Source organism: Oncorhynchus kisutch, linkage group LG7 (assembly GCF_002021735.2).
Source record: "Oncorhynchus kisutch isolate 150728-3 linkage group LG7, Okis_V2, whole genome shotgun sequence".
Lineage (NCBI taxonomy): Eukaryota > Metazoa > Chordata > Actinopteri > Salmoniformes > Salmonidae > Oncorhynchus > Oncorhynchus kisutch.
In genome coordinates this window covers 18,608,204-18,622,221 of record NC_034180.2, presented here as the reverse complement: position 1 = coordinate 18,622,221, position 14,018 = coordinate 18,608,204, and the positions used below count along the sequence as shown (strand labels likewise).

General features: G+C 42.2%; 1 protein-coding gene across 1 annotated transcript; it reads right to left on the bottom strand.

The window, feature by feature from the left end:
- Positions 1-1,764: 1,764 nt before the first annotated feature.
- On the bottom strand, positions 1,765-11,969 carry pax9 (paired box 9). The gene is made up of 4 exons (XM_020487664.2): positions 11,717-11,969; positions 10,388-11,017; positions 7,909-8,060; positions 1,765-3,410 (listed from the first exon to the last, which is right to left on the bottom strand). Exons 1-4 carry the CDS (start codon positions 11,718-11,720, stop codon positions 3,138-3,140), a joined length of 1,059 nt encoding a protein of 352 aa, XP_020343253.1. The 5' UTR covers positions 11,721-11,969; the 3' UTR covers positions 1,765-3,137.
- Between the last annotated feature and the right edge of the window lie 2,049 nt (positions 11,970-14,018).

The following is a 14,018-nucleotide window of genomic DNA, read 5'->3' as shown; positions in this document are numbered from 1 at the left end:
ATCCTAAGTCAGCACTAATACTGCGAGACACTTTATACATAGGGCTCCTGATCATCTCACTACAGGTCTGTGATGTGGCTCACGTACGGTCAAAAACAACACTAGGATCCCTGATGCAACGGTCCGTGACCACTGGATGCGGGGGAGAGTGCTTTCCAAGTCAAATCAGCACCGGCCTGCAAAGGACAGAGGAATGTTTACACTGTCGCACAAACAGAGGGACTGTTTATGCTGTAACACTGGCGGGCTGGGCTGGTGGGGACTTGGGCACCCATCCCCTTTCCTTTGTGGCACATATATAATATGTTAATGTGAAATAGCTCCTGAGTTCCATCAAGCTTACACACACTTCTCTCTCTCTCTCACACACACACACATATATACACACACACACCTCTGAAACCTACGTCCTTGCCTATGTAATACATTAATGAAGTATACTTTGTAAATGAGCTGCCATGTTTCATCAAGCTCACACACACCACACACACACACACACACAAACAAACACGTACACACCTCATGCAGCACAACCTCAGCCTGGTGCTGCTGGCCTGCTGTTTGCTAAGGACCTAATGAGTGTACACACTCTAGGTCAGGTGGCTGGTGACCTCACAGACCACAGGCAAAACAGTATGTCTTTGTCAGTACTAGTCTCTGAGTTGGAGTGGAGGTCGGTTTGCTACTCCGACATACATACATACATACATACGCTCTCTCTCCTCCTCCCTCCATCAGCCCCTTGATCAGACAGACACAATGCCATTGGAGGCACAAAGGCTTTTGGTTTATACCTAGATGACGAGAACAGGTACCAAAACAGTGGCCTTGTGGTTCGAGTGCTTTACCCAGTCCATGGTTGAATGGGCCTTCTGAACGTCATCTTTCTCTCATGTCAAACATTTCTCGAGACACTCATTGAATCACTCTCTTTTGGTCACGTTTTACGCACACTATTTTCCCATCCATTGAGACTGGAGAAAAAAATGATTATTAAAAACCATTGATACATTTCTAGTGTCTTTAGAAGAAATGTATTTAAAACTACAACAAATAAATGTTATCTACGCCAAAAGCTGTGCATTTTAATATGGTTAAAGATATTATCGGTAGGAGAAGAAGGTTACAATGGTCAAAAATTGAATTCAACACACATGCATAATTGGAATGTGGCCTACCCCTTCAGAGTCAAAATGCCATAAAGGGGGAAAGGAGAAAGAACGAGATGTATTCTCTATGGATTACGAAGTTGTAGAGCACCCCGTCGGCAACCTTCCAACGTTTTTCCTCTCCCAAATTCCAAGTGAATCAATTTTGTACAAGACAGCCGACGTATACCACTCTGCCATGAGTTGACTACGCCCGAAGCCCTGTTGGAATCACGCACGCAACATTCGGCCCTTCTCGCCTCATGGCAAGCAAACATCAGGTTGGCAAAAGAAAGTAGCAACACACGGAGAATGTTTCGAGAAGTTATTGTAAACAATGTCGCTTTTTCAGCCTTTCTGAACCTCGAGTCGTAGCCAACAAATAGCCTAATATCACTGACAAATTTTAACGATTTTATGACCATCAAAAATCTTTCATGAAAGAACTAAGCGCTTGCTTAAAATGTATCAAAATGATTGCATATATTTATACAACACTGGGTTCATTCAGCAGGTGCGTGTGACTTTTAAAAGTGTGTAGAATATTATTTCACGCAGAAGGTGTTTTTGGGATCTTTTGAAACATCTGCTACAATTCAGGAAGAATCGGGTCAAATCCACACAGTTTCCTTTAATGAAGATACATTCAATTTCATTGTGGATATTAGATTGGACCTGTGCAGCTGTACCATTTTATCATAATGTCGTTTCAAACATTTACACAGAAGACTAATGCCAAAGGCTGTCAAAGTGTGTTGGGAACATTCGTATAGGCCTAAACTGTTTCCACCGTGGCCTGCTGATGTAATAACTGTACTCCGTTCAACCCTAGAACCTTTTAGTCAGTCTAATAAATACACATGGAGATACATTTAAGTCGAGAAGTGAAAAAACAATGTTCAATATTAAGATTGTAACTTGTCAAAATAATAAACCAAAAAATACAAGTACAAACGTACAAACACACCAAAACAATACCAATTGATATCACCCCTGATACACTTAAATGCAAACGTTGTTTTTCCCTCATGGTTGTGATTGTCCTACAGTACTTTAGCTCCTGTCCCTAATAACATTTGCAGAGAAGTGTGCAGAAATGGGTTTAAGAGGCAAGTCCTTGATGAGAATGGCACAATTTCCGCCATGGAAATATGAGAAACAGCCAGTCAGTCCTTCAATACACCTGTCCAGTCAGCTTTCTGCAGGGCCACAGACCAGTGTCATGTCTGTAGATAGTGTGGCAAGGTCTCCCTTCCATGTCCTGTCTTTAACTGTGCGTTAACTTGAGTTCTCCACACCATGTCTTTGGTATGGAAGAGAATGTTGTGATGGATATGGGGCCTAGGTGAGGTCACCGTGTCTTTGGTTTGGAAGAGAATGTTGTGATGGATATGGGGCCTAGGTGAGGTCACCGTGTCTTTGGTTTGGAAGAGAATGTTGTGATGGATATGGGGCCTAGGTGAGGTCACCGTGTCTTTGGTTTGGAAGAGAATGTTGTGATGGATATGGGGCCTAGGTGAGGTCACCGTGTCTTTGGTTTGGAAGAGAATGTTGTGATGGATATGGGGCCTAGGTGAGGTCACCGTGTCTTTGGTATGGAAGAGAATGTTGTGATGGATATGGGGCCTAGGTGAGGTCACCGTGTCTTTGGTATGGAAGAGAATGTTGTGATGGATATGGGGCCTAGGTGAGGTCACCGTGTCTTTGGTATGGAAGAGAATGTTGTGATGGATATGGGGCCTAGGTGAGGTCACCGTGTCTTTGGTATGGAAGAGAATGTTGTGATGGATATGGGGCCTAGGTGAGGTCACCATATAAATACAGAAGAAGTGAGTGCAATGAGCTGGCACCAGACCCATGGTAAAGGAGGACTTGTTTCTCCTTATCTCCTTCCTCCCTCCTCTTTTATCTCCATCCGCCCGTCCGTCTGTCCTGCTCCCCCTCTTCTTCCCTCTGTCTCTCCATCCGACCGGCCCGTCTGTCTGTGTTCTACAGTGCTGAGGCGGTGATGGGGTGGGCATGGGGGTGGATGGCGTCACGGTGGTGGGCTGTCATACCCTTGAAGGCCAGCGGAGCGGCGATGTTGTCACAGCTGTGGTGATAGAGAGCACTGCCACTGTGCGGCTGCCATGTGGGACCGGTCACATAGGCCGACGTGGTGGCGCTGTACCCCATGTAGGGCGACACTGGGGTGGGAGGGTGGTAGGCTGGGATGCTGGGCGCTGTGACATAACTGTTCACTGTGGGCAAGCCACTCTGCGTCTGTCAGAGAGAGGAGAGAGAGAGAGAGAGAGAGGATGGTGAGACCATTGAAGTAGGATGTCATTCTAGTTCTGTGAGTGAGACGCAGGTAAGAGCAGTAGGTAGAGAGACATAACTGTTCACTGTGCACGGGCAGGCCGCTCTGGGTCTGTTAGAGGGAGAGAGAGAGAAACACAAGGTTAGACAGAGTTAGAGAGAGAAGGTGAGACATGGGGAGGAGAGGCACAAGGGAAATGTGATATAGTATGGCAGTGAGGGAAGTGGAGAGAGAGAGGAGGAAAGGGAGAGAGAGAGGGAGAGGGAGAAGGTGAGCCATGGGGAGGAGAGGCACAAGGGAAATGTGATATAGTATGGCAGTGAGGGAAGTGGAGAGAGAGAGGAGGAAAGGGAGAGGGAGAGGGAGAAGGTGAGCCATGGGGAGGAGAGACACAAGGGAAATGTGATATAGTATGGCAGTGAGGGAAGTGGAGAGGGTGAGAGAGAGAGGAGGAGAGGGAGAAGTTAGGGTTGAGTTAGAATTTGGGTGAAGAGTACAGTGGTGAGGTATACAACATGTGAAATGGGGGCTGAATTACAATAGGGGTTGGGAGAAGTTGAGGGTTTATTGAGACAGGGGAGATTTGGAATGACAGAAATTAAGAAGGGAAAGAAAATTACAGGGTTAAGCATGAGTAACATTTGGCACCATGACAAAACATAACTTGAAGAATTCACACAATTGTTTCAACATTATATGCATGGGTGGTCTATTCTGTAACTAGTGAGAATACGAATGGTTTCGGCAGAAGTGAGCATACTTCTCGTTCCTGTCTAGTATTTGTCCAGGATTTCCTCAACCTAAACACCCATTGCTTATATATATTTTTCTTTCGACTGAAATCCACAGCCATGACGGGGCACGTGCAATGCACCAATTCTAATCGCTTTCCGTTTTTAAGGGGGCTATATATTTAACTGATATTTTTATTTCACTAAGCAAAATGCTATGGGCCAATTTACATAATGTCATTTTAGTTTGAGGTTAAATGATCTACTTTTTCTACCGAGTATTTCCCTAGGCCTACTGCTTTGAATTTATGTTTAGTTTTTTCAAGATATTTCAATTTGTGAAAACTGAAAATAGTTCAGGAAGAAGACTTTCCTAGCCCATGTTGCCCATATTTTAATTTGATACAATATTTTTTCCCCCGTTATAGGATATTGATAAATAATGAAATACACACATACAGGTTTACTGGAATAGGCTAGATTCACTCGATCAAATCATGATATTCTACACGACTTGCTTTTCGCATAGGCCTAATTGTTGTTTGTTTCGCCCTTTTATTTGTCAATATTCAATGTTAAGTCATACTTTTAAAATGTAAACAAAAAAATACAGTCCTTGGCTTGCCTGTTGTGCGCAAGAGCTCTATTAACGTCTATCGATTCTACAGTCAATTCTGGCAAACGGAAAAGACAGGCTTAACGAATCAATAGCTTTTTTTCGTTACATAATTCGCATTATTTTTGATGATTGTTTCCATGCAGTGTATTTTTTTCTAAGCTATTTTTCTATTTTTTTCTAAGCACAAAGCATCTAACGACCCAGATGACTGAGAATAATCAGTGTTGACGGATGAAAGCAGTCCACTGAACTGGTATAGGAGAACGCTGCACAAGGCCCTCTTTAGCCTGATAAGAAATGTGTTCTCATATTTAATAGAATCCAATATCTCGAGGTATTTAGGCTACAGAAGCCTTGAAATGCATCCAATGCTGTAATAATAGATAAAAGCTTAACTGTAGGAAAAATGCTGTCGTATCCAAAATGTCAGTCAAAACCAGTGATTTGTCATTAGCATGAAACCTAATGGTCTATGTTATGTCTGATTAAAAAAAAGTCTATCCTCTAGACTCTAGAGTTCCGGAGCGGAAGAAAGGCATTTAAACATCACATCCGAGCCGTGGGCACTGTTTATGTATGTGCGTGTCATTACCTTAAATCGAAAGTTAATGATTCCATTATTCTTCCAAAGAGTGACATGATAGCTCACCCTCAGCCCCGTAGGCGCAGGACTGGGACTCCTCAAGTACAGTTAAAAGTACTAAGGTACTCCGTGTAGGTCTACTGTAAGGCCTATAGAACCCGAAGTTACGATTTATTTATTTGATTTCGGGCTATTCATTTTTTTTTATACTTACGTGTGTGTTGGATTTAAAAAATTAAAAAATACATTTCGTCTTTATTCATCTGTTAATGCTTTTGTGGACCTGTCATTGGGAGGTAGTTTTTCATTTTTCATTCTTATCAGTAAATAGCTGTGCCGTTTCAGCTGCATAGGCTACATGCGCTGTTCGCTGACACTCGAAAGATTGAGAAAAATAATCCTTATTTTAGCAAAGTCTTTGAATTTGTACATAATCAACATATAGCAATTGACCTTCCGCTTTTTGAAAATCCACACTTCTTACTTCAATCGCCACAAGACTACTCGAGTTGTATTGTAAAGAGGGAGGGACTGTGGGTGTGCATGAGGTGAGGGCGGACGAGTAGTGTGTTTGAAAGTGCGTGCAAACTGCAGTATGTGTATTGTGCTTTGAAATATGGGCCTATAGGACTGAATATGCACCATTTTGAAAGGATTTAGTACATCAGCAAGTTATCGTCTACAAATACATTTCCATTGACAAGTATAAGCCTATAGCAGCCTGTGGCACGCAGAGAAAGTCATACGTTACAAATTACTATCAAAATAGTTGAAAATTAATCGAATTATAAGCATTTCTTATATTCTGACGATGCTTTAGATCAGACTTTGACATATGTAAAATATAAAGTACGTAGAACTAAAAATACACACTTGACCTATGGCTGATTATGCAATTTATAGGCCTACTGATCATATGGGCATTGGGCTATGTTTGTTTTTTTCCATATTTTTATCCCAGGGAGTTATATCACCGGCGCCGCATGTGCTATTCTGCATCATTTGTCCCCATTGATGCATCCAACCGTAGCCTATTGAATATATTGAGGTTACCATGCATAACTCGAGATAGATCGCGTGGCTCCGACGATATATCATACCAATTATGCCTGCCTCCTCCTCCCCCTCTCACTTTCTTAAACATACTATATCCCTCATGCACGCTCGTGCTCACACTCCCTGTCCTCTCCCTCGTCCCTCCACCTCACACGTTGTTTGCGCCGTTTGCAGTCGATGTATTATTTCGCAACATAAAATGCACCATCCCGAGTCTAGTGAGATGTTCTTCCTTTGGAATGAAACAACGTTTATACACACTAAAATATAATATGCTTTTCGACTATAGGCCTATTAGTGCCTGGGATAAGTTTCGATGGAATGAACCCACAATTTCAGCAATGCCTTTCAACTTCTATTAGATCAGCGTGCAAATCATTATTGGGGCTTAATAAATATGCCTAAAATGTAGTCTATTGGTCAAAATATTTAAATGTGTCATTGCGTTTTAATTATTTAAACTTCAGTCTTATTTTTCATTTACATTAGGCCTAATATTAGTTATTTTAGCACATTGGCTAAGACAATATGGAAATGTAATGTAATTAAGCAGCCCTAATGATCCTTGTAAGCATAACATATACAAACATAACACTCAAATTTAAACATTTAAATAATCTTTCTCCAACGGCTAGACTTTTATTATGAGTCGGTCTGTCTCCGTTTCATGCTTATGGATTTTCTTTTCTCGCAACAAAAAATAAACCGTAGAAACGTGTCCAATGGCGTAAATCAACGACCTGATTCATCGTGCCACGTTCACTGGTCGAAAATATGAGGACTTGAGAAGTCGAAACAAAATGTTTCTTCGTTCATATCCCTAAAGTCTAAACCTTGTAAGACAAAGACAAGTGGCTGCAAAACACAACGTTGAAAAATACACCGATTTTCAACAACAGAAAATACTAAATCATTTCTCAAATATATTATGCCTAACAGCGTTTGGCCATGCAACGTTTGGCTATATCGACAAGAGCTGTTCCAATTTAAATCTAAATTTGGCGTGCTACGCTAATGACAGCCACTGAGCTTCTCAGTACATGTCCATTTGTCAACATGCTATCACATGCAAGGAAATTGATGAGTCATGGGGTCCCAGGTACATGGTTAATTTGTCACAGAAGGGAATCAATCATATGCCAATGATGGTTACAAAACTACAACAAGTAATAGTAATGTAATAGCACAGTAGGCCTAATGTAGCCGTAAGAACAACCCTTAGCCTAGGCCCAAAACACTCTGCGGTGCGGTGTCTGGTCTGGAGGCATACCGCCCACACCCAGCGGAGAGAGCGTGTCAATATGACTGAAAAGCACCGGGAAAACATACTCTACGTTGATTATACAATAAGTGTGGGCCAAAAAAAATTGAATGGTATCATATTGTACTACACCGTTGTTGAGATTAACACACATTAGGTTAGAGATGGGCGAGGATGCAATTTTATTGATCAAGGATGTGTTTCCTTTTACCTGTGTGTATTTTGCTTCAGGTTCTATAGAATGCGGTGGTTTATCCTGCACGCCATTGACTATTGGAGAGCTTGCTGACGGCGGAAAATGTGTCCTGTTTATAACGCTCCATTCTTCTAGTTTGGCACTGGGAAAGGACGAACTGTCACTAACTGCATGGGGCAAAACAGACAGAGACAGAGGAGAGGAAGGTCAGAGGAGATGAACCGAAGAGACTTCACGCTACCACTCCCATCTACCATTCTAGGCATTCATATCACCTCACCCCCTACAGCTTTTTAGCAAAAACCCCCCAACAAAAAGTTATCCAGCAAAGACACGAAAAATGTTTGAAATAGCAACGATCGTCATTTGCGATTTTATGCTTAGACATTCCTATACTTAAAAAGCTTTTTGGCATCTCAAATCTGAATTAATTCTAGGTCAACTTATATTTCATACAGAAGGCGCCTGGTACCCGTGTGTGTGGTGTGTGGTGTTTGTATTTGCCTTAGCCTACTGATCAAAACGGAACAGCTCATTGCTGTAATGGTCAGTAACATTTACCCAAACCAGTCTTTCTGTGGGGACAAATTAGATGTACTTTAACCGTTTCCCCTTTGTACATGATGGATATGATATTATACACGGGTGCTAACGTTTAGAATTGGAAAAGCAAGCCCACCAGTGTTGTAACTTGAGAAGACCATTGGATCATTTTTTTCTCGGCCCCCTTTTCTTTCTTTCAACAAAGCAGGTTTTACTTGGATTTGTGTATTTTGTGCATAGACATATGTTTCAATATTTTTGTCGGTTTAAAATGTTTGGGTCTCTTGCTATTTCCAAAATAATCATTCACTGACATAAGGCTGTCTTAGGTTAATTCGAGGAAGGAATATGCATGGTACTTTATCTTCCTTTCTCGATGGCATGGTAGGCCTGGCCTATAAAATAGTGCAATGCGAAAGGTGTGTGTGTGTGTGTGTGTGTGTGTGTGTGTGTGTGTGTGTGTGTGTGTGTGTGTGTGTGTGTGTGTGTGTGTGTGTGTGTGTGTGTGTGTGTGTGTGTGTGTGTGTGTGTGTGTGTGTGAGAGAGCGAGAGTGCCATTTGATGACCAACGCCTTTGGAATGATCGCCATAATTCAAATGCAATTATGATGATTTACGCATCTTTACGCATGACGGCAATATTCGCCTTATGCGTCAACGCTCTTCGTCTCAGAATAGGTCTACTGTATTCATCCACTGTTGTAGTGTAAACCCAATAGCAGTTCGATGTCATAGGAAGGGATTTGTTTTATGAAAATCTGAGTCTCGAGGCTGGCGAAGTGATTGTGGCGCTAAAAGGCCTCACGTCATTCAGTGTACATGACACTTATTTCGGCTTTCAAAACCTGCAGCAAACATCTGCTAATAATTTGGAAATGCATAAGTTGTTTATAAAGGCATCCTTTGAGAACACATTCCTCTCCGGGAATTCTTGTTCGGCTTGAAGATCTGCGCTGCCTTTGAGGGGCGAAGCCTTGTTGTTTAGATTGTCTGAGTTAAATGGGTACATGGAATGGCCGAGGCCTCATGGATCTAATGAGGACTACACAAGCACTAAGGAGAAGGGCATGTTCATATCCACAAGGCGGTGAGACCTGAGGCCGTTCTAACTTCTGACAGAAGCACGGGTATGACAAGCGCATAGGTGGTCGACTGACATCTAACACTCTGCTAACACAAGAAACGTTGTCACTAAAAAATGGTATTCACAACAACAGTAATGTATCATGATTGATGGAGGTCAGATTTGCTTTACAATGCTTCCAAAACAGACTTGCATTTGTGGTAGCACACTAGTGAAACCTAACTGTCCAAACATGACTGTAAGTAACAAAAACAAGTTTCTAAACTCGGAATGATCCTTTAGGGAACAACACAGAGCAGCCCGGTAGACTAAAAGCATGTGAAACTGCATTTCAGGGGAGTGTATTTTGAAGCAAGTCGTGCAAGAACAAAATGTCTGGCTGTAAGACATGGCATGGCAAAGCCAAGAACACCTCATTTTGATTTTAGTTCATCTCCTCGTGCACCGCTGCGCCTTCCCTTCATTATCCCACTAATATTCCACATCCGCCCCTTACTTATTAGTTGCAAGCCTTTAACCATCTGTTTTAATGCAACCTTTGAACTAGGAACTAAACTTTACTCATGTATGCACTAACCAATACTGGCAAAATAACTCAGAATTAACTTAGCCAATTTATTTTTTTGTAGTTCGTTCCAGAATAGTCACTCTTTTATCTGTTATTCGTAAGTAACAGTGCATATACAGACCGGTATGTGCATTGGTCATATATTTAACTGCATACCTCCAAATTAATAAAGTTACACATCTTGCCACTAGGCCCACTACACACACACACATACCCCAACCCATGCGTTTTCCTATTAATTTTAACCATTTACTACAGCAATTGGTTTGCCCGTGTACCAAAGTAAAAATCATGCTTACTTTGTTGCTCTGTTATCGACCGAATCCCCAGAATATCTGTTACCGAGTGTGAGGAGGGCCATATCCTGTGCATAGCCATGTGTCCAGGGAGGGAGTGCATGCCCGGGGGAGTCGGTACTTTGGTCCCAGAGGCTCCGATGGGGGTCGGATACGAGTATATGTGGTTGTATGGTAGCGTTGGTTGTGGTGGGTGAGACGACTGCTTGCTGGACTCATACTGGCTCTGCTGGGACAGATTCCCAATCTTGTTGCGGAGGATCCTACTGATGGAGCTCACAGATGGTAGATTGAACTTGTCACAAACTCCGTCAGCCAGTAGCCTGTCCCGGATCTCCCAGGCGAAGATACCCGGGTCCCTCTGCTTGTATGTCCGTATGTGCTTGACCACTGTAGGCGTGGTGACCCGTGGTTTGCTGCCCCCGATCGCTCCCGGGAGTATAGAGCCGGTCTCGTTGTACCGGGCCAGTATCTTGCTGACGCAGCCGTGGGAGACCCGGAGCTGTCTGCTGATGTCGCAAGGCCTGATGCCCAGCTGGGCGAGCTCTACAATCCGCAGCCGGATTGCGTTGGGAAGCGGTCTGCCGTTGACAAAAACCCCGCCGAGCTGGTTCACCTCTCCAAAGGCTGGCTCTGGTGTCATGGAAACATACACAGAGGCAACACAATGAAACACAAATCTTAAATTAGACGACTTGTTGCTGTAGTAGCCTGTAAAGGCCCTTTAGGACTAGTGTTGTTAATCGTGCTTCCCGTTCTTTGAGTCCTTAATCGACATAAGGCGGTCTGCAACGTCGTTTTCAACCCGTTAAGGACAAATTAAATGCTTATTTAGAGCATATGCTATAGTTTTACTAATTGGCTATTAATACTGTCTTAAATGTATTGGGATATATATATGTAATGCACTCAAAACAGATGCGTAAGAATCGAATCAGTAAGCGTGTGATGAAAATAAAAACCCCGCACCTTTTCAGTTTGTGCATAACATACTGCTCCATTGTTATAGCGTTGTATTTGAATTTCAAGATACATTTGCAGTAAAAATATGTTTTACGCATAGCTATGCTATAGTTTTACTAATTGGCTATTAATACCGGCCACTGGAAAATCCCATAATAAAACCAACTGAAGCTTAAAACTGTTCGGCCTTTATTTGAAGACATACCATCGCTACATACCATCGCTATACAAGCCATAGGCCTACAATCATAATTGATTCATTAGAATGTAGGTATAATTCGTTCCTTGAAAGATGTAGGAATATCCGGTCGAGTGCCTGTTATAGACTAACTCCATCATCGGCCACACAATATTTCCATATAAACTTACCCATTGCGTTTAGTCCACAAATTATTATTGGGAACTCGGAGTTACGCCTTCCGTCCAGTTCCGAGTCCAGTTTCGCTGGTGTCCGGAAACCTGTCTAGGGGAGCACAAATCCTCGTTCTCCTCCGGCCACGGGTACTGTGTTAACCGAACTAACGATAGTAGTGAGAAGGACAAATCCGCGATGTGTTTCCTGATAGCAGGAGAGACAGGCTTACATTTCAATCCAGACAAATCATGGGCCGGTCTTCCAAAACTTTTCTCCTCGGCGAGGCTAGGTCCGCCAATGGATGTTTGAGTTTATAGGTAGAAGCTTTCCTATTGGTCTGAAAGTTTGTGCTCGTGCAGCAAGGCAGTCCCCTCTCTTCCGGAACTACAGTCAGTGTTAACCTACCACCATGAATTGCAATTATGAATTGCATTCTACTGGAATGGTAAATTACATATAAGTAAGTACAATTGTGATTATGAATCATAACAATGAACTACACTACAGGATAAATCACCAATGCAATAATCCAAAATATAATAGTCAGTGGCAATTCAAGTGTTTGGATTTTGTTGTCCTATATTGTCAGTGAGGGATTCATGTGGTATGAAAGTAAAATTGGTAGGCTGCATATTGATATTCCCTCAGTTCAACTGGATAGCGTAACGTGCGTGGCTGTCTTCATTCAACCAACCAAATATATAACATTAGACATTCAGAATAGTTGCACATCGTGACACGGACTCCAAAGCAAGGCAAACTAATCGTTTGATTTGGTATGTATCGGCGTTGACTTATAAAGTACACAACCAAAACCAAATAGGTGTATATGGACGGTGAGCAGTAGCCTACAGAACACATCTGCTGCCTGAGTTGGGCTTTGGGTCTTACTATAACTCATTCCATATAGGCTACTAATACACTTTTGGTTCAATGTCGTTGTGTATAATCCTTATTATTTCTAAAATTGAGATACAAAAAAAAAGTATATTTCGACATATAGCCGTGGTTGTATATGTACATTCAACTGAGTGTTTAAAGAATTTGCAACGCGCCTTCTCAGAAAACCTGGCCTACATAAACTAGGTTACATGAAAACGGACTGAATAGCTTGAATACATGTTCGATTTGTATATTGGATCAAATTAATTTATACAAATAAGCAGTTATAATAACTTATAATAGCATATTTCAAATACATTCTCCGTTATTACGAAATATTGTATTACAAGGAAGTGGATATGAAACAAAAAGGATACGGATGTTTTGCTGTTATGTCATGTTTATTTATTAAATTTATAAACTACCCTCCATACCATGAATGCGCTGACTACCCCTGCACCTATATTTCACCCATCCGACAGGCAATATAGGACGCCTTTACACACGCAGGTAATCGGACGCTTCGTTTCCTGTTTACACGAGAAACCTTAGCTCTTGAAGCTCTCGATGGTTGACCTGTGCTCACGGTTTTCTCTTTCTCTTATTGCTAAGGGTCAATTCACAACGGTAAGCTTCGTTTGCTCCCCATCTTAGAAATACATTTCCGTAGATCAACACCATATAGGCCTATGCTACACGCAGATACGTGCTCAAACGTATTCTGCACTTCATTTGTCAAGATTGGCGTAGACTCTAACCATCTTCTTACTGCCGGTGTCTTCCAGGGCCCTCGTCTGTTATAGCAGCGAGAGATTCCAGAGTGCTGATCACTGAACTCTAAATGCCTAGCTCGTTTTCCAGCTGCTCTATGGGTGTTCCTGATGTATTTGTTCCGGCATGGCCGATTCCCCTGGACCCCGCTCGCTCATGGCAGTCACTAATGCGTTAAGGATAATGTTTACCATTGGAAAACGTGCTCAACTTGTTTCCATTGAGGTGCTTCCGATGACTGAAATAACAAAGGGTCACGTCCGAGGGATCAGAGGTCTCCGCTCAACAATTAGTAGGCTATTGTAGATACTTGCAGAAGTGATGGTATTTGAAAAGCATTTTTGGTGTACTAATATTATACTAATATTATTCAGATCCATTCAGACCATGGATGGTGGTGCAATGTTTATCAAGATTTGAAGTAGCGTCTTTATGATTTATAAAACTAGCCTTTGGATCATGAGCAAACCGGCTTCAAGTGCGAATTCCCCAGGGGCGCGAGTGCATTGGGGCCAACTCAGAGCCTCAAGGGAATTTGCGTGCCATCCATTCCATCTCCTTAAGATTCTAATAAGAATAGCTGAAGTGCCTTGTGACGGAACTTCAAGTCCCTTGTCTGTTTAGCTCTGTTCTTTCTGTTCACACGTTTTGTCTAACTTAATC